The 20989-nt window shown below is 44.8% G+C and overlaps 1 protein-coding gene across 1 annotated transcript in view; it reads left to right on the top strand.

The window, feature by feature from the left end:
- The first annotated feature begins 13299 nt into the window (after positions 1-13299).
- tmem237a (transmembrane protein 237a) overlaps positions 13300-20989 on the top strand; it is a 12340-nt gene continuing 4650 nt past the window's right edge. Inside the window, exons 1-7 of the mRNA XM_078262969.1 lie at positions 13300-13369; positions 13546-13680; positions 16129-16234; positions 16324-16478; positions 17115-17235; positions 17984-18175; positions 20147-20220. Coding sequence (XP_078119095.1) covers positions 13300-13369; positions 13546-13680; positions 16129-16234; positions 16324-16478; positions 17115-17235; positions 17984-18175; positions 20147-20220 — 853 coding nt within the window. The remainder of the gene's footprint in view (positions 13370-13545; positions 13681-16128; positions 16235-16323; positions 16479-17114; positions 17236-17983; positions 18176-20146; positions 20221-20989) is intronic.

Below are 20989 nucleotides of genomic sequence, written 5' to 3'. Positions count from 1 at the left end.
AAAGTGACGCCAATAGTCCCGACCAATCGCGTTTAGATAACACGCGTTTAGATCTTACGCTAAAGGAGACTTTTAGCGTCAATAACAACGCCAAAGGCACCTGACCAAGCGTCCGTATTTTACGCGATGGGAGTGAGAATCTGTTGAGCATTCACCTAGAAGAGTCGTGACTTTAACTCCTAACGAAGGCGCCGTCCCATGTTCCCCCATCCTGCAGGAGGAAGACTTTGTGGACTCTTTTACTAAACCCAACTGTCCCGTTCTTGTCCCGCGTGTCATGTAAACGTAAGCCCACCGACGACCTTTTCCTTAACCTAACTGCGTCAAAAGTGACGCCAATAGTCCCGACCAATCGCGTTTAGATTGAGGAAGAATACAGCAATGTCAGTGATGTTACTAAACAACAGCCTTGGACCTGGAAAACATTTAGATGATGATGAAAAGAAGAGACAAAACCTCAAAAAAAAACAGAGTAGAAAGAAAAAGAGAAAGAATGAAGTATAGCAAGAATAGGTCGAAAATAGTAATACAAACTCTGAAAAAAAAACACAGTATAAAGAAGGAAGGCAACACTAGGGCGGCAAAAGTGACAAAAAATTCAAATAAGCAACAAACTTTGAGAAAAGAGACAAAAACTTTGGAAAAAGTGACAAAAACATCCAAGAAAAAAAAAGACAGTAGAAAAAAGTAAGGAATAGGTCAAAGAAGAATAGGTCAAAACAAACGCCTTCCAAAAATGGTGACAAACTTCAAAAACAGAGACAAAAACTTTGAAAAAAGTGAGAAAATAAAAGACAGTAGAAGTAACTACAGCCTTGGAACTGGAAACATTTTGCAAAAAATGTCACGTACCCCCTGCAGTCCTCCAGAGTACCTCTAGGGGGACACGTACCCCCTGCAGTCCTCTAAAGTACCGCTAGGGGGACACGTACCCCCTGCAGTCCTCCAGAGTACCTCTAGGGGGACACGTACCCCCTGCAGTCCTCTAAAGTACCGCTAGGGGGACACGTACCCCCTGCTGTCCTCCAGAGTCCCTCTAGGGGGACACGTACCCCCTGCAGTCCTCCAGAGTACCCCTAGGGGGACACGTACCCCCTGCTGTCCTCCAGAGTACCTCTAGGGGGACACGTACCCCCTGCAGTCCTCCAGAGTACCCCTAGGGGGACACGTACCCCCTGCTGTCCTCCAGAGTACCTCTAGGGGGACACGTACCCCCTGCAGTCCTCCAGAGTACCCCTAGGGGGACACGTACCCCCTGCTGTCCTCCAGAGTACCTCTAGGGGGACACGTACCCCCTGCAGTCCTCTAAAGTACCGCTAGGGGGACACGTACCCCCTGCTGTCCTCCAGAGTACCGCTAGGGGGACACGTACCCCCTGCAGTCCTCTAAAGTACCCCTAGGGGGACACGTACCCCCTGCAGTCCTCCAGAGTACCTCTAGGGGGACACGTACCCCCTGCTGTCCTCCAGAGTACCCCTAGGGGGACACATATCCCCATTTGAGAACCACTGCTTTAGAGAAAACAAGAGTCAGTAAGTCAGGTCCAGACACTGTTTGTGACAATATGTCTTATTTTTTTGAATGCTTATTGATTATATAGTGAAGGAAAAGAGATGAATAAAGAACCCAACACACCAGAAACTCCTCTTGTATCACAGAACGTTCAGACAACATTTGGACTTATATTTTCTATTTGGACATTTTTGAAGAGAAGATGGTCACCACTCATGTCTGGTAGGTGGATGTTGTTACCTTTAGACAGAGCTGACAGACAATATTCAGTAAACTAAAATGGAAAAGATGTCAGAGTATTCAAATGTTTTCTGTATTTCATTTTGTGTTATTTACTAGATTAAAAGTCCAATAACTGATTATGTTTTGGTCCAGCTCAGAGAGTCAGTTTCCTTCTAATGTTAAAACCCAAATGTGAACCGTTTCCTAACTCTTCAGATAATGAACAAGGTAAAGTGAGTCTGTCAGTGGAGAGCTGTTTCTGTCTGCAGAACAAACTGAAGGTGAATCAATGAAAGAGATTATAGATGAGCTGTAGTGAGATCATGATGGTGGGAGGTCTCACAGGTTCTTGGAGCACAGGAAAGGAAATGTTGTGGTACATAGCGCGTCGCTCCAGTTGTCTCCTGTAGGGAGATTTTTCAGAGTTTTAATGTCTTAACTTTTTATCTTTCAGACTGGAACATATACGACCACCTGCGATAAGTTCAGAGATCATTGTTTATTATTTAAAAGATATGTTGTTTTTTACCCTGAAAGTTCATCTCAAGAAAGTGCTCGTCATTGGAGTTGCTAGCTGCCCCTGATTACCCCAATGTTGGTAGATGAATGGGGATCCATCAGACCACGTCCACACGCCCTCCTGGAGGAGAAAGGTTAAAAGTCAGAGTAAAATCAAAAAGGATCCTCCTTTTTTCTGTTGTTTTAGATTCATTTTCCTCTTTCTGTTCTTCATTTCTTTCATCAAATTTCATTTCCTCAAATAGCTCGAGAGACGAGTGATAAAAAGTCTCACCTTCACTGAGTCAGAGCCTCCGATCCAGGTCCGTCTGTTTTCACCGCTCACTTGGTTAATGAAGGTTCTGAGGAATACATGTTCCTCTTCTGAACGGACTGAAGCCAGATTCCCACCGTTGGCCTTGCAGAAGGTCTAATGGAGACAATATAATAGGAAAAAAACATGAAGAACATATTGACATTAGAGTGGATGATGTCATAGCTAGAGCACAGAGCCTTAAAAAAATGATCTTTGTCCCTTTTCTATAAATTGCTCTCACACCCACAATATCTACTTGTCATACACAATTCATACATCAAAATGTAGGTATTTCTGTCTAGTTTCAGCCAATGTGCTCAGTTATGTGATATGACTTATACTTCTGGCTCGTTGAGCTTCCAAATGACAACAGTTCCACATCTTCCTCCATTCGCTGCCATGTTAAACGTCCTTCACATTTCTGAACGAAACTCATAGCGAACCACTTTTTTAAATCGCTGATATGCCGACATTTTTAAGTTTAACATACATTTTATATGGATGTGTTCATAAAGGCCTTGTCGTGGTCACGATTACATCATTTGACTGATACCCCTTATCGTTTCAGCAGTCTGAGCCTTTATTTGAGAGCTTGCGCTCAGTGTCTTTGAATAGCTCCAGTGGGGCACAGGTGACAGTTTCAGCAGGTGACACAGTCGTTAACTGATTAAAGATCAAAGAGATCTCATCACAGACTTCAAAGGGTGTTTTCACTGGTCATATGTTACCATGACAACACTTTCACAGACAGTCAACTTGAATACTGCAGGCAGTAATATGAACATTAGTCTATATCTTTTGCGTTCCACTTCTGTCTCTCTGTCTCTCTCTGTATGTCTCTGTCTGTCTGTCTGTCTGTCTGTCTCTGTCTTTTTATTATTTTTATGTTAATACTTGCAGAAATATTCAACCTTGTTTGAGGCTTAGAAAATATTCTGACATTTTACATTAGTATGTACGGGATGAAATGTTCAGACTCAGTTTGCAGGATCCAACTGACAGAGTGGAGAGAAGCAGAAGCAAACTGCTTTTTACTTTGCTATACCCTCCACAGTTTTAACTCTTCATGCATTCATTTTACATCAACATGTAGGGAATTTTGTACCCTTTCTAACAATGTACGTACGGAAGTTTAACGGTTTTGGTTTTTCAATTTGGTGCATTTTGAGAGCAAAATTAAGAGGCTACTGGACTGTATCTATGAACAATATGTGTTCTTGTAAACATTGTGTTCTTGTCAGCAATGTAGTCATAAACACATTGTATAGATGTGAATGGGGATGACATTGCAAAAAAGTCACACCCACAAAGCATGGTAAATGAGACAGGGTTTATTCCACAAATGGTCAAAACACAGAATGTGCTCAGCCCATTGATGGAGGCCCTGAGGCAGGCAGCCAGCATTTTTTTATTTTTTTTATTCATGACACAATTTCAATAGTTTTACTTACATATCCTTTTAGCTTAGGTTGTAATGATTTTAGGGATTTGAAGAAATTCCATAATAATCTAAAATACTAGGGCTGTCAATCGATTAAAAAATGTAATCTAATTACATACTCTGATTAATTAATCACATACATAATTAACGGTGCCTGAACCAATACTTTTAAAAAAAAGGTACTAAACAACAGTTGGTGACATTAAAGAACGGCTTGTTTATTGCTAAGGCCATATGGTCAACATTAAATGATTTAATAATAATGTATAACAACTTTGCTGTTGAACCATCAGATGGGAAAAGGACATTTACAATAACTTCAAATGCACCACGAGGCTGTAGTTTACCAGTTTCATTGAACTGTCAGCATTTTAACCGTGTTTAATCCAGCTACTAGCTAGCAGTAGGCTAACGTTAGCTGCTGTCGAGTATAACGTTAACTAGCGTCATGTGCAGCGGTGTTTCGGTTTCAGAGCATCAGAGAGAAGTGCAGACAGATCAGTGGCACCAGAATTCAGTAGCCAGGGTTGGCAGGTTATTTGTTCAGATTAATTAAGCAATTTAACCTCAGAGTCAGTTACTATGGTAAAATAATCATTTGGGACAGCCCTAGTTAGACTCAGAGTTTGTTAAACCTCCTTTCTGAAATGGGGCCCAGGTTGGCGCAGTTTGTTTTTCTTGCCGTTTGTGGAGCCTGGGCTGTCTACAGAGACAGCGTATTTTTTACAGTGTGTTCAGGGGACAGGTAGCTAACGGATAGTGAGGAGATGAGAAGACATGGACGGTAGCTTAACACTGATCTTAAATAATGGCAGAATGGAAGCTAATATAAAAACAGAAGGGCTGTGCAATTAACCCTTGTGTTGTCTTATTGTCAGCCATGCAACTTTTTGTGACAGTTTGTCAGAATGGCTTGGACCCAAATGCAGTTAAGATGATTTATTAAACAATGAAGTACATACCAAAAGTGTCCAGAAAGCAACAGGCAAAAACTAATCCCAGAACAAACAGAACCTCAGAAACTGGAACTCAGAGACGAAAGGTAGACTCCAGACACGAACACACAGCAACAGAATAAACGGCAAACAGAAAGAATAGCAACAGCAACGTAATGCTCCCACACAAGACAAAGACAACACAGAGACTAAATACACAGGTTAACAAGGACAAACAAGAAACAGGTGAAACAAATCAGGGCAGAACAATCAAACAGGCGGGAAAACAAAAGACAGGAAGTAAAGTAGACAGGACAAGGGAGACAAGACAGACTTCCAAATAAAACAGGAAACAGAACATCACAATCAGGACACTTTTTTTGTTATTCTGGGTTAAAATTAAAACTTTTCTTTCCAATGTTTTGGTCGTGTTTTTCGACACTTGTTGCTTTTCACAACGTTTTTTCATTCCGATGTTTTTGTCGATTTTTTCTGTGCTTTTCTTTTGTGACATATTTGTTATTCCCCCCGCCCCAGTTTTTTTAAGCTTAGAAGATAAATAATTTATTTAGTAATGTGTTTTACATGTTGTTGTGATGTATGTGGTCATTTCATTGTAATCAAAGTATATCATTTGTTATTAGTTATACATTATAAGGTATTGTAAATGAAGAAAAGAAGTTATTGAAGTCACATGTTGGATAAAGACCTTAATTCGCAATAGACATGCGAGATAAAACATGCCCTGAAAAAGAATGTTGTACTGAATCTACAAATATGTGTTTCATGTCTATGTGTTCAGATTTGACCGAGTTATGACTCAGAGAATAAGCGTGGTTCAGATGCAAGTTGGGGAATACCTGCGCTGTCCTGTGGAGCTCTGAAACAGATGTTACAAGCAATAGAAGCAGCACTGCACGTGACCCTAGTTAACACTACACTTGGCAGCAATTAAGAGCTAAACCTGCTTCCTTTTCTGCAGCAATTGGATAAGGTGAGCTATTAGGTTCCATTGATGCTTGATAAGGACGACTGTCAATATATCCTGTATCAGCGCTGTGCTGTGCCCTCAGAGCTGCTGGCACCTGTTTAACATAGATTGGTCTTGGTAGAGGTGCAACATCAACATTTACACACAATGGTGGACTGATTGGTGATATTATTGATATTGTGAGAGAGTTGGGGGACATAGACAGCAAAAACAATGTCCCCTCCACTGTTGAGACAAATACCATTCAGGGTAAATATCAGTTTGTCAATATACTTTAGGTAGTAGGTGTGTCATGTGGTGTGTCTGTCCTGTCTCGTCCCTGTGTCATGTTTCTGTTTAGTTTTCCATTTCCTGTTTTATTTTGAAACTTACTGTCTCATCTTCCTGGTCTTTTTTCTCCTTCCCGCCTGTGTGATTACCTGTCCTCGCCCCTTTGTGTTGCACCTGTGTCTCATTGTCTCCCCTGTCTTGTGTATTTAAGTTCAGTCTTTCCGTTACTCCTGCGTGAGATTGTCTGTTTTCCTTGTGTGCAGCCTTCAAGCGGTTTTCCCCTGTGTTCCTGAGTTCCTGTTTCCCTTGGATTTTTGACCATTGCCTGTTTTTTGGATTGCCCTTTGCCTGTCGTTTGTTGGACACTGTTGCCTAAACCATTGAACTTTACTCACCTGAGTCGTGCATTTGTGGTTCCATTTTCTGGTGTGCGTGATAGTGTCTGTGGCAAATATCTGTGGAGAGTGTTTTTTAACTGGCCAGTGTGGACTTAAAGTTGAAATCATGGTGTGTAGGGTGTCATGCTGCTCTGTTGGTACTATAACGGGGTCAGATCTATGTTCCCACAGCCCTATGTTCCCACATTTCTAGTGGCGCTTTTCCATCACGTGGTACCTGCTCGACTCGCCTCGACTCTACTCGCCTTTTTTGGTTTTCCATTACGAAAAAAAGTCCCTGGTACCTGCTAACAGGTACTTTATCTAGTACCACCTCAGTCGAGGTTCCCAGCGAGCTGAGGCGAGCCGAAAAGGTGACGTGAAAGCGACAGACGGGGGCGTCCTGAACAAACCCACCATTTATAAATAGTTCAGCCAGCTGTGTTTATTTCTATCTGAAACTAAATGTGTCTTCTGACAACAACAACACACCTTCCACGTTCTGTGTGTGTGTGTCGCGTTAGGTCACGGCAGTTTACTGCGGCGCCACTATGACTACCAGCCACGCTGAGGCGGTACTAAAATCTGCAACGGAAAACGGACGCACAGTGAGGCGAGTAGAGGCGAGGTGAGTCGAGCAGGTACCACGTAATGGAAAAACGCCATAAGATTTTTTTTTTTCCACTGAAAATTAAGCCCTATGTTCCCACATTTCTAGGACATTTTCAAAATGAGGTCTTGTGTTCCTACATTTCCCTTCAATTTGAGCCCTTTCCTCCCACAACCCCCTGCAGCTCATTCAGAACGCAGCAGCTCCACTTGGCTTCAACCTCCCCAAGTTCTCTTTAAAGATCAAGATTAAACCATGTGTGTGCGTGTGTCTCTCCCCTCCCTCTCTCCGTGTGTGTCAGGTTAATCCTCGGCAGGACGGCTGCAGCTCAGCCGATTTAACAGCAGGATTAGTGTCTTCTCGCTGCATCGTTCAGCTTTACGGTCATCTATACAAAGAGCAGCGAATGGCGCTCGGTGCAACGCAGCACGACAGATACCGCGTGATATTGACATCGCGAGAGGAGAGGAGGGGAAATACTGTGTTTACATGTTGACATGTTCTTTATCAGGTGAAATAGAAAAAAACAAAATAGTTAGGGAAAGTTAGGCATTTTTTTTAGCTTTTGAGGTGCTGAATCCAGTCCATATTTCTATATACTAATAGTGTTATTGTCAGTATTAAAGTTGTATTCCCTGTATAATGTATAGACACACAGGTAGTTAGCTTAAGCTTTGATTACCTTACAGCTCAGGAATGTATGTTTTTCCAGACGAAGAAGTGGAATACAGATGTTGAGGTACTTGTACTTTACTGAGTCTTTTCTTTTCATGCCACTTTCTACTTCTACTCCGCTACATTTCAGAGAGAAATATTGTACTTTTTACTCCACTACATTCATCTGTTACAGCTTTAGTTACTAGTTACTTTAGTTACTAGTTACTTTAGTTACTCCACTACGTTCATCTGTTCCAGCTTTAGTTACTAGTTACTTTAGTTACTAGTTACTTTAGTTACTCCACTACGTTCATCTGTTCCAGCTTTAGTTACTAGTTACTTTAGTTACTAGTTACTTTAGTTACTCCGCTACATTCATCTGTTACAGCTTTAGTTACTAGTTACTTTAGTTACTAGTTACTTTAGTTACTCCACTACGTTCATCTGTTCCAGCTTTAGTTACTAGTTACTTTAGTTACTAGTTACTTTAGTTACTCCACTACATTCATCTGTTCCAGCTTTAGTTACTAGTTACTTTAGTTACTAGTTACTTTAGTTACTCCACTACATTCATTGGTTACAACTTTAGTTACTAGTTACTTTAGTTACTCCACTACATTCATCTGTTCCAGCTTTAGTTACTAGTTACTTTAGTTACTCCACTACATTCATCTGTTCCAGCTTTAGTTACTAGTTACTTTAGTTACTCCACTACATTCATCTGTTCCAGCTTTAGTTACTAGTTACTTTAGTTACTCCACTACATTCATCTGTTCCAGCTTTAGTTACTAGTTACTTTAGTTACTCCGTTACATTCATCTGTTACAGCTTTAGTTACTAGTTACTTTAGTTACTCCACTACATTCATCTGTTCCAGCTTTAGTTACTAGTTACTTTAGTTACTCCGCTACATTCATCTGTTCCAGCTTTAGTTACTAGTTACTTTAGTTACTAGTTACTTTAGTTACTCCGCTACATTCATCTGTTACAGCTTTAGTTACTAGTTACTTTAGTTACTCCTCTACATTCATCTGTTACAGCTTTAGTTACTAGTTACTTTAGTTACTAGTTACTTTAGTTACTCCGCTACATTCATCTGTTCCAGCTTTAGTTACTAGTTACTTTAGTTACTAGTTACTTTAGTTACTCCGCTACATTAATCTGTTCCAGCTTTAGTTACTAGTTACTTTAGTTACTCCGCTACATTAATCTGTTCCAGCTTTAGTTACTAGTTACTTTAGTTACTAGTTACTTTAGTTACTCCGCTACATTCATCTGTTCCAGCTTTAGTTACTAGTTACTTTAGTTACTAGTTACTTTAGTTACTCCGCTACATTCATCTGTTCCAGCTTTAGTTACTAGTTACTTTAGTTACTCCGCTACATTCATCTGTTCCAGCTTTAGTTACTAGTTACTTTAGTTACTCCGCTACATTCATCTGTTCCAGCTTTAGTTACTAGTTACTTTAGTTACTAGTTACTTTACACATTAACATTCCTGCACACAGAACACATGTAGTTTATAAATCTGATGTTTTATTCTAAAGTAAACTAGCCGACAATATAACAGCTACAAGTCAGCTGAGATGATCAGACCATTACACACACAACTGGTTGGAGAATGTGAGTGTGTGTGTGTGTGTGTGTGTGTGTGTGTGTGTGTGTGTGTGTGTGTGTCTGTGTGTGTGTGTGTGTGTGTGTGTGTGTGTGTGTTGTCTATGTGAGTGTGTGTGTGTGTGTGTGTGTGTGTGTGTGTGTGTGTGTGTGTGTGTGTGTGTGTCTGTGTGTCTGTGTGTCTGTGTGTGTGTGTGTGTGTGTGTGTGTGTGTGTGTGTGTGTGTGTGTGTGTGTGTGTGTGTGTGTGTCTGTGTGTCTGTGTGTGTGTGTGTGTGTGTGTGTGTGTGTCTGTGTGTCTATGTGAGTGTGTGTGTGTGTGTGTGTGTGTGTGTGTGTCTCTGTGTGTGTGTGTGTGTGTGTGTGTGTGTGTGTCTCTGTGTGTGTGTGTGTGTGTGTGTGTCTCTGTGTGTGTGTGTGTGTGTGTGTGTGTGTGTGTGTCTCTGTGTGTGTGTGTGTGTGTGTGTGTGTGTGTGTGTGTGTGTGTGTGTGTGTGTGTGTGTGTGTGTGTGTGTGTGTGTGGATCCTTTCCTCTCTCTAAAATGGGAGCATTGTTCTTTACTTTTAATACTTTACCTACATTGTCCTGATGATACTTACACACTCTTACTGAAGTAACAATCTAAATGCAGGATTTTACCTTGTAACAGAGTATTACTACAGTGTGGTATTAGTACTTTTACTGCTGTAATAAAGGATCTGAATACGTCTTGTTATAACTCTGCTGCGTGTCAGTGAGTATACAGAGTGATTGGATGTGTTGAAGAGAAGAGACTGGCAGCAAAGCAGGGTGTTGGATTATAAGGTGACATCACAGCTGATCAACCAACCACAAAGCTCCCAGAGGCGGTCAGGGCTGATCCACCTGCCGCTCTAAGACCCCGGGATGAGTCTCAAAGCTGCTAACAGACCTCCTTCCTCCCCCCCCCCCCATGCTTCTGTTTCTCCTTTCTGCTTCACTTCATCTCCTCGCTTTGGATTCACGCTTCAAGTTTTAAAGAAGTCCAGTAGCCGTTTTGAATCCACCTTTTTGGGATTAAACCCGAGCAGAAGACGGAGAAAGAAAAGGAAAAGGAGGGTGAGATTTTATTTACTTTATTCTGAGGCTCAGCCTAAGACACTCAGCCTGATAAGATCAGAGACAGAAAGGGGGGAGGCTTGTTTCTTCACAGACTGAGTCAGCTGCACAGGTGAGCTGAAATACACCTGTTTTTAAATGTGCTCAGTGTAGAAATAGTTCCTCTCTTTGCTGACATTGTTTTTCATTTCTGTGTTTAAGGAAAACTGTGAAACTGTTAACTGAAAGATTAAAATATTGAAAGTGTTTATTTTAAACCTTTTTCTGTTCCTCCTGCGGGATGCTGCTGCTACTAAGTAGAGTTTTCATGCATCTTTAGCCGAACAAGTCACATGAATATGAACATTCAAAGGTCCAATATGTAATATATTGACTGTAATACATCCAAAAAGTACCCCAACGCGTCATCAGATATTAAGGAAACATGCTATGTTGAAATACTATTGTTGGGAATGTCCAAAATAAGGCCCTGAGGCCGGGCAAATCTGACTCCTATTAATTAATTCCTTAAATCTTCTTTTATGGACGTACGTTACGGATCAATCAGAGACGAAGAGTTCAGTCAACCCAGTTCAGTCCAGCATAAGAGTTACAACACAGCTGTGGGTTCACAAAACAGAGACTGTGGCTCATACTCATACACGGGGGGGGCAAGGGGAGCACTGCCCCCCCCTGGTGGCTGAAAAGGGTAATTGCATTGTTTCAAAAATGAGTGGAGTAATTACATCTGGCATGACCAGACCTTTTATAAATATTTTAAATAACACCATCCATCCATCCATCTTCGTCCGCTTATCCGGGGTCGGGTCGCGGGGGTAGCAGCTCCAGCAGGGGACCCCAGACTTCCCTTTCCCGGGCCACATTAACCAGCTCCGACTGGGGGATCCCGAGGCGTTCCCAGGCCAGGTTAGAGATATAATCCCTCCACCTAGTCCTGGGTCTCCCCCGAGGCCTCCTCCCAGCTGGACGTGCCTGGAACACCTCCCTAGGGAGGCGCCCAGGGGGCATCCTTACCAGATGCCCGAACCACCTCAACTGGCTCCTTTTGACGCAAAGGAGCAGCAGCTGTTAAATAACACAAAACAACTAAATGGTGGTAGGTAGTACATCTGATTTCATACAGGCCTCCTGCTTTAGCTTCGGCTCTCCCCCGAGACCATTGTTGACGCATATGCAGGACGCAAAAAAACGAAAATTACTGTTGCACTAGTCTGGACATCTTACCGTGCCAACGTAATAAAGGTTTCCTAAATGCCGTGTCTATAAATGTGATGTCAGCTTACTAATTGATTGCGGGTTTTGTGTAGATTTGGACTTTTACACGTTTATTCCACTTTGTTTAAACGGCGAAGTGGAGAGGCCTTGTTCACCAGTTCGAAGCTGGCTGGTGAATGTGACGCTCGTATCGGCCTCCTGGATACACCGAGACCCTTTTTGTGGATCTACTTTTTTCGTGTCATTGGATTACGGCAAAATACGGATCTTTTTTATTAACGTGTCTTAACCTTTTATGGTGAGTTTGGAGAGGCGTCTCAACAGACTGGAGGTCCAACACTGATTGTTCACTGTTACATTTTAGTTGAATGTAAGTGTCGGGGCGTCCCGCCACCGTCTGTCTATTGCGTTCCAAGACAGCCGTGCTGTGATTGGATTTCATAAGGGCGAGTTGTTAAATAGTTACAATGTCATTTAAAATCTGCTTTAAAAATAAACATATATGTTTATTTAGCATGTTTGTTTTGTCCATATGTGCTCGTGCTGTGTTCCCCAAGTGGTAGGCTGTGGCTGTGTCTCAAACCGCCTACTTGCACACTTCAAACCCTTAGTTTTAAGTAGATCGTGTAGATAACGCAGAAAGTCAGAGCACTGAAAGTACCAGGATGACCCCCTAAAAACGGTCAAAAAGTTCAGTGTGGAACGATGGACCCTACTCGCACTAAACGGGCGCCATCTGGACTACAACAGCAGAAAGGGGAGGGACCAGGGACGTCAAGGCTACTGTATGCAAATGATGAGCAGTCGGCTCGGCTCGCCGCCACTCAAAATCTGACAAAAAATCTGTTAAACTGACCTTTGTCGATCAAAAAAACAGACAGATTCAGTAACTGCACGGCCTGTTTCTCGCTTAAAATGTTTTCAGAAACACGTTTCAGTGAACTATTTTCTTAAAATACGAGATTGTATTCTGAACGAGACGCCATTATGGTCTGTTTTGGAAACTCTGGGAGCAGCAAGACCCACGTGACGCGTTCGTCCAATCAGCTGCCGTGTGTTGCTGTGGTCACGCTCATCTACGTGTTTTAACATAAGGGTTCCTTTTGGGACACCACTAACCATCGATAGTGGTCGGTAAGTGGTCAGTGTACATCAGCAGTGTCCTGACGGAAGGATGCCGAATGAGACACAGCCTGTGTTTCCCTAGCAATAGACATAAAGTCAGAGCCCGGTCCACCAAGACCTCGTCCAAAGTGCGCCCCGTCCTATCCTCTAATCTTTTATTTTCTTCCTGCAGGGCGGTGTCTTCTTGTCTCTAGGCAGACTGTCATCTTTCACACAACACATGCCAGGGTTGAGGCCGCCTGTGTTGCACAGCTTCCTTTTCTTAGACACATTTCCTGTTTTGTTTGTTACTCAACTGTCTGGTTCATACCCTTTCGTACCATATAAGACTTACTCTATTTTAAAGACTTAAGCTTAACCTTCTGTGCATCAGACCCAGAGTACTTTTAACCACTCCCTTAATGATTGCACACAGCTGTTCATCCTCTCACAGGGAAACCATGCCAACCGTCAGGAGCAAGAAGAAGAAGCCGAAGAAGGATGTTGCCGACGGCGAGGAGCAGGGCGAAGGTGAGAGGTGACACACAAACACACACACACACACACACACACACGCACACACACACACGCACACACACACACACACACACACGCACACACACACATACACACACACAGACACACATGCACACACACACGCATGCACACTGTTCTCTTCTGTTTGAATCTCTTGTGTTCCTCTGCAGTGGGTCTGGAGCTGGAGGCTGAGACTGAGGAAGTGACCACTAGGAGCCGCTCTAACAGCAGAGACCCTCTGACCCCGGAGCCGCATGATCCAGCACCACAGAGGAAGAAGAAAAAGAAGAAGGCATCTACTATTGGTAGCACCAACTGTTATTTAGAGATTGTCCTCCCCCAAAAAACGCCCACATAGGTAATTTGTTCCAGCATCATTCTGACCTATATTCAGGTTTCTAGTGGCGGCGCCCTCTAGTGGCCGTAGTGGTTCTGACGGGAACAAAGTAAGGAAGTATAAGAGCGCCAAATATCCTGTAAGGAGGCAGGTTGGGGGGGGACTTCCACCCAGGAGACAGGGGTTCAGGTCCCGTTTAAAAAACTTTAGGGAACAAACAGAGCTACGTCACGTTCTGGGTCACGTGGTAACCTTCAGGATGTGAAGTCACGTCTGATCTCAACCCAAACCTCCATCTTTTTATCACCTTAACTCAACCTAACCAGACTGGGACCGCTACCTTCTCTGGTTTAGATATGAAGACGGAGAACGCTGCTGTGGGTCGTTTTAGACCACTGGTTCTCTAACCTTTTTCAATAATGAACCTCCCCATTTGAATTGTGTTTTTAATCCAAGTACCCCCTGACCAGCAGGTGGATTTACTGAACAGCCATGGAACTGAAAAACATTTAAATGATGACGGACAAAGGCGACAAAAACTTAAAAAAACTTAAAAACTTGAAGTCGGTAGAAAGAAGGAAGGAAGGCAAGAATAGGTGGAAAATAGAGAGACAGACTTGTTAAAAAAAAAACAAGGAGGAAGAAGGAAGAGAAACTTCTAAAAAAGTGACAAAAACCTTGAAAAACTTGGAGAAAAAAGAAGACAGTAGAAAAAAGGAAGGAAGGAAACAAGGAAGGGAGGGAGGGAAGGAAGGAAGGCAACACGAAGGAAGGGAGGGAGGAAGGAAGGAAGAGAAGGAAGGAAGGAAGAGAAGGAAGGAAGGAAGGAAGGAAGGAAGGAAGGAAGGCAACAGGAAGGAAGGAAAGAAGGAAGGAAGGAAGGAAGGAAGGGAGGGAGGGAGGGAGGAAGGAAGGAAGGGAGGGAGGGAGGGAGGGAGGGAGGGAGGAAGGAAGGAAGGAAGGAAGGAAGGAAGGAAGGAAGGAAGGAAGAAAGGAAGGAAGGGGGGAGGAAGGCACCATGAAGGCAGGCAGGCAACAGGAAGGAAGGAAGGAAGGCAACATGAAGGAAAGAAGGAAGGAAGGAAGAAGGAAGGAAGGAGGGAAGGAAGGAAGGAAGGAAGGAAGGAAGGAAGGAAGGTTAGGAAGGAAGGCAACATGAAGACAGGCAGGCAACAGGAAGGAAGGAAGGAAGGCAACATGAAGGAAAGAAGGAAGGAAGGAAGAAGGAAGGAACGAGGGGAGGAGGGAAGGAAGGAAGGAAGGCAGGAAGGAAGAAGGAAGGAAGGAGGGAAGGAGGGAAGGAAGGAAGGAAGGCAGGAAGGAAGGAAGAAAGGAAGGGAGGGAGGAAGGAAGGAAGGAAGGAAGGAAGGAAGGAAGGAAGGAAACAGGAAGGAAGGAAGGAAGGAAGGAAGGAAGGAAGGAAGGAAACAGGAAGGAAGGAAGGAAGGCAAAAGGAAGGAAGGAAGGAAGGAAGGAAGGAAGGAAGGAAGGAGGGAAGGAAGGAAGGAAGGAAGGAAGGAAGGAAGGAAGGAGGAAGGAAGGAAGGAAGGAAGTAAGGAAGGTAGGAAGGCAACAGGAAGGAAGGAAGGAAGGAAGGAAGGAAGGAAGGAAGGAAGGAAGGAAGGAAGGAAGGAAGGAAGGAAGGAGAGGAAGGAAGGAAGGAAGGAAGGAAGGAGAGGAAGGAAGGAAGGAAGGAAGGAAGGAAGGAAGGAAGGAAGGCAACAGGAAGGAAGGAAAGAAGGAAGGAAGGAAGGAAGGAAGGGAACAGGAAGGAAGGAAGGAAGGCAACATGAAGGAAAGAAGGAAGGAAGGAAGAAGGAAGGAACGAGGGGAGGAGGGAAGGAGGGAAGGAAGGAAGGAAGGCAGGAAGGAAGAAGGAAGGAAGGAGGGAAGGAGGGAAGGAAGGAAGGAAGGCAGGAAGGAAGGAAGGAAGAAAGGAAGGAAGGAGGGAGGAAGGAAGGCACCATGAAGGAAGGAAGGAAACAGGAAGGAAGGAAGGCAACATGAAGGAAAGAAGGAAGGAAGGAAGAAGGAAGGAACGAGGGGAGGAGGGAAGGAGGGAAGGAAGGAAGGAAGGCAGGAAGGAAGAAGGAAGGAAGGAGGGAAGGAGGGAAGGAAGGAAGGAAGGCAGGAAGGAAGGAAGGAGGAAGGAAGGAAGGAAGGAAGGAAGGAAGGTTAGGAAAGAAGGAAGGAAGGAAGGAAGGAAGGAAGGAAGGAAGGAAGGAAGGAAGGAAGGAAGGAAGGAAGGAAGGCAAGAACAGGTCGAAAAATAGTGACAAAAAGTGATAAACTTAAAAAACAGCAACAAAAACTTGAGACAACACTAGTTTGGAGGACTGGTCTATTCGTGCTAGCTTTTACACCAAAGAAAGAAGCCAGTGTGTTTGATGGATTGATAATAAACCTTCATCCTCAGATCAGGAAGCAGAGCATGCCGACATGCCAAACGGCAACATGGCCGAGTCCGACATGGACGGAGAGGAACGGACCGTCGCTGTAACCAGAAAGACCAGAAGGAAGAAGTGAGTGTTCAGTCAACTAAACACAATCCATCCAACAGCTGTTGAGATGTTTCTTTGGACAAAAGCCTTTTTCTTAAATCCCGTGGCAGGAAGGCGAAGGCAACGGAGCACTACAGCAATGACCTCGGAGCTGAAGACGACGATATCGTCTCAGGCGCCCAGTCCCCGATCCCCCAGCATTCCCTGTTCTCCGCCCCCCGCGGACACAGCCAACCGGTCGGCAAAGTCTTCGTGGAGAGGAACAGTGAGTGAGAAAGACAGAAAGGCTGCCAGCAAAAACTGTTCACACATGTAGCACAAACAGACTGTAGAAATACAAGACGTAGCAGCAGTAACGTCAGCAATCAGTGTGTGTGTGTGTGTATGTGTGTGTGTGTGTGTGTGTGTGTGTGTGTGTGTGTGTGTGTGTGTGTGTGTGTGTGTGTGTGTGTGTGTGTGTGTGTGTGTGTGTGTGTGTATGTGTGTGTGTGTGTATGTATGTGTGTGTGTCTGTCTGTCGTGTGTGTGTGTGTGTGTGTGTGTGTGTGTGTGTGTCTGTGTGTGTGTGTGTGTGTGTGTGTATGTGTGTGTGTGTGTGTGTGTGTGTGTGTGTGTGTGTGTATGTGTGTGTGTGTGTGTGTGTGTGTGTGTGTGTGTGTGTGTGTGTGTGTATGTGTGTGTCGTGTGTGTGTGTGTGTGTGTGTGTGTCTGTGTGTCGTGTGTGTGTGTATGTGTGTGTCTGTGTGTGTGTGTGTGTGTGTGTGTGTGTGTGTGTGTGTGTGTGTGTGTGTGTGTGTGTGTGTGTGTGTGTGTGTGTGTGTGTGTGTGTGTGTGTGTGTCTGTGTGTGTGTGTGTGTGTGTGTGTGTGTGTGTGTGTGTGTGTGTGTGTGTGTGTGTGTAGGGCGTTTCCAGGCAGAGCGAGTTGAGCAGCTTCGACAGTCAGAGCTGATGGATGACTACATGGACCCCAGACAGATCTGGACCACCAGAGACGTCGCTATGAGGGTCCACAGCGGCTTCAGGTCTGTATGCACGCACACAGAACAGTTTATACCACAAGTACAATCACAACAAAAAATGCAGATATGTGAAGCTTTCTGAAACTTGTATATGTGTGTGCGTGCATGCATGCTTGCATGTGTGTGTGTGTGTGTGTGTGTGTGTGTGTGTGTGTGTGTGTGTGTGTGTGTGTATATATCTGTCTGTGTGTATGTATGTGTTTGTGTGTGAATGTGTGAATGCGTGCATGCGTGCATGCGTGCGTGCATGTGTGTGTGTCTGTATATGTGTGTGTTTGTATGTGTGTGTGTATGTGTGTGTGTGTGTGTGTGTCTGTGTGTGTGTGTGTGTGTGTGTGTGTGTGTGTGTGTGTGTGTGTGTGTGTATATATCTGTCTGTGTGTATGTATGTGTTTGTGTGTGAATGCATGCATGCTTGCATGCGTGCATGTGTGTGTGTCTATGTATGTGTGTGTTTGTGTATGTGTGTGTCTGTGTGTGTGTGTGTTGTGTTGTGTGTGTGTGTGTGTGTATGTGTGTGTATATATCTGTCTGTGTGTGTATGTGTGTGTCTGTATGTATGTGTGTTTGTATGCTTGCGTGCATGCGTGCGTGCTTGCGTACGTGCATGTGTCTTGTGTATGTGTATGTGTGTGTGTGTGTGTATGTGTATATGTGTGTGTGTGTGTGTGTGTGTGTGTGTGTGTGTGTGTGTGTGTGTGTGTGTGTGTGTGTGTGTGTGTGTGTGTGCGTGTGCATGCTCCCTCTGCAGGGTGATCGGTCTGTTCTCTCACGGCTTCCTGGCCGGCTACGCCGTGTGGAACGTCATCGTGGTGTACGTGTTGGCCGGCGAGCAGATGACGACGCTGCCCAACCTGCTGCAGCAGTACCACCTGCTGGCCTACCCGGCCCAGTCGCTGCTCTACCTGCTGCTGGCCATCAGCACCGTGTCCGCCTTTGACAGGTAACACACACAATCTGGACCACTGGTTCTCAAGCTTTTTTTCAATAATGTTCCCCCTTTGAACAGTTTCTTTAAAGGACAATTCCAGCACAAAATGAACCTAGGGGTTAATAACATTATGTGTACCGAGATTCGATATTCGTCGTTATCTCGAGACAAATACAAATAGAGTAGGTCTAGACCACACTCTATAGTTTACAAAGCCCCAACAATTCCAGTAATTCCCCCAAGAGGAAGCATTTAGTGCGACAGTGGCGAGGAAAAACCCAGACCCAGGCTCTTGGTAGGCGGTGTCTGATGGTGCTGGTTGGGCGTGTGATGAACAGAGTCAATAATAGTCACAATAAAGATAATTAAACAGTGACTACAAATGGTAGTTGTACTAGTTCATGTCATAGCAGGGTGTAGCGTGGCATAGCAGAGCATAGCAGGACGTAGCAGGACGCTGCAGGGTTCAGCAGGACAGTGCAGGGCAAGCTAGCGTAAACCGTGGTTAGCATGCTAATGCTACCTTTCGGGGCAGATGGTATATCTTTATTTTACACCACTAACAAGGCTCAAAACATCACCAGACTTCAACAGCAGCATAATGAGGGTCCCTGCATGTAAACCGAAGCATTGAGAACTTTGTAAGTGTACAGACAGTTTATTAAAGAGATAGTTTATAAAGACAGGAGCGTTCATGCTTTACATGCGGACACCATCTCGCCTGTATACCTGAGCATAATGTCTTTCTAAACTATCTTAGCCGGCTGTAAAGCGGGATTGACTGACTCCCGCGAGAACTCACGTCATCATTTTAGATTGAATTGTAGTAGGACTCAACTGATCCGAGTTAATGTTACCAGAGACTCGAGACTCCTGAGTTAATTGGGCGAACCACGCCGACGCCGATGCTTCCCAGAATTCAGGGAGCTTGAGAGAAACAGCATTAACGGACATGGTCGTGTCGTGTCGCGTCTCTGAATACGTCCAGCAGACTATCGTCAGGGTCACCAGTGTGGAAATTGTAGTAATCTTGACAGAGACAACTTCTCACGTCCCTAAACCAACATAATACATGCACAACATATTATATTAAACAACAAAGGTGAATTATGTCTGTCACAATCACTACCGCACCGTTGTGACGAAAAGAGAGCTGAGCCAGAAGGCAAAGCTCTCGATCTACCGGTCAGTTTTTGTTCCTACCCTCACCTATGGTCATGAAGGCTGGGTCATGACCGAAAGAACAAGATCCAGGGTACAAGCGGCCGAAATGGGTTTCCTCAGGAGGGTAGCTGGCGTCTCCCTTAGAGATAGGGTGAGAAGCTCAGTTATCCGTGAGGAGCTCGGAGTAGAGACGCTGCTCCTTCAAGTCGAAAGGAGCCAGTTGAGGTGGTTCGGGCATCTGGTAAGGATGCCCCCTGGGCGCCTCCCTAGGGAGGTGTTCCAGGCACGTCCAGCTGGGAGGAGGTCTCGGGGAAGACCCAGGACTAGGTGGAGGGACGTCCAGCTGGGAGGAGGCCTCGGGGGAAGACCCAGGACTAGGTGGAGGGACGTCCAGCTGGGAGGAGGCCTCGGGGAAGACCCAGGACTAGGTGGAGGGACGTCCAGCTGGGAGGAGGCCTCGGGGGAGACCCAGGACTAGGTGGAGGGACGTCCAGCTGGGAGGAGGTCTCGGGGAGGACCCAGGACTAGGTGGAGGGACGTCCAGCTGGGAGGAGGCCTCGGGGAGACCCAGGACTAGGTGGAGGGATTATATCTCCAACCTGGCCTGGGAACGCCTCGGGATCCCCCAGTCGGAGCTGGTTAATGTGGCCCGGGAAAGGGAAGTTTGGGGTCCCCTGCTGGAGCTGCTACCCCCGTGACCCGACCCCGGATAAGCGGATGAAGATGGAGATGGAGACAATCACTACAGAGTCGGGTTAAAGATCCGAGAAAATCACGACTCAAACAGGTTTAACAGCTTGAGTTTGTTCTCTCCTGCAGGGTGAACCTGGCCAAAGCCTCCATGGCTCTGAGAGGCTTCCTCACACTGGACCCCGCTGCTCTGGCTTCTTTCTGTAAGTTACACACAAAGAGAGATGACGATTTAAGAGACCGTCCTCAACCGAAAAACACCAACATAAGGCGTCCTGCACACTGCCTGTGTTGCTGTGAGCGTGGCGTTTCTGTTGCGTGTCAGCCAGTCCTTCCAGAGTTTTTTGTGATTGTTGCGGCCAAAAATCCTTAATTATGCGTCACGTTTTCTTAAAAACTGCGATGGAATATGCGGGATATTTATGCAATGTTATGGGATGAAACTGCGGGAAATTGCAAAAACTGCTGTTTCGTCGTGGCTTCATTGCGGGTTTACAGCTTTTAGATGATGTTCACGTCGCGTAATTACGTCACTTCATCACGTCGCTTCATAACGTCACTTCATACGTCACTTCATAACGTCACTTCATAACGTCACATCATGACGTCACTTCATAACGTCACATCATAACGTCACTTCATCACGTCACTTCATAACGTCACTTCATCACGTCGCTTCATAACGTCGCTTCATAACGTCGCTTCATAACGTCGCTTCATAACGTCACTTCATTACGTCACTTCATAACATCACATCATGACGTCACTTCATCACGTCGCTTCATAACGTCACTTCATAACGTCACTTCATCACGTCACTTCATAACGTCACTTCATCACGTCACTTCATAACGTCACTTCATCACGTCGCTTCATCACGTCACTTCATAACGTCACTTCATAACGTCACATCATGACGTCACTTCATCACGTCGCTTCATCACGTCACTTCATCACGTCACTTCATAACGT

The sequence above is a fragment of the Sander vitreus genome, chromosome 11, assembly GCF_031162955.1.
Source record: "Sander vitreus isolate 19-12246 chromosome 11, sanVit1, whole genome shotgun sequence".
NCBI lineage: Eukaryota > Metazoa > Chordata > Actinopteri > Perciformes > Percidae > Sander > Sander vitreus.
The sequence above is the reverse complement of the archived record's forward strand: the minus strand, read 5'-3'. Positions and strand labels throughout refer to the sequence as shown.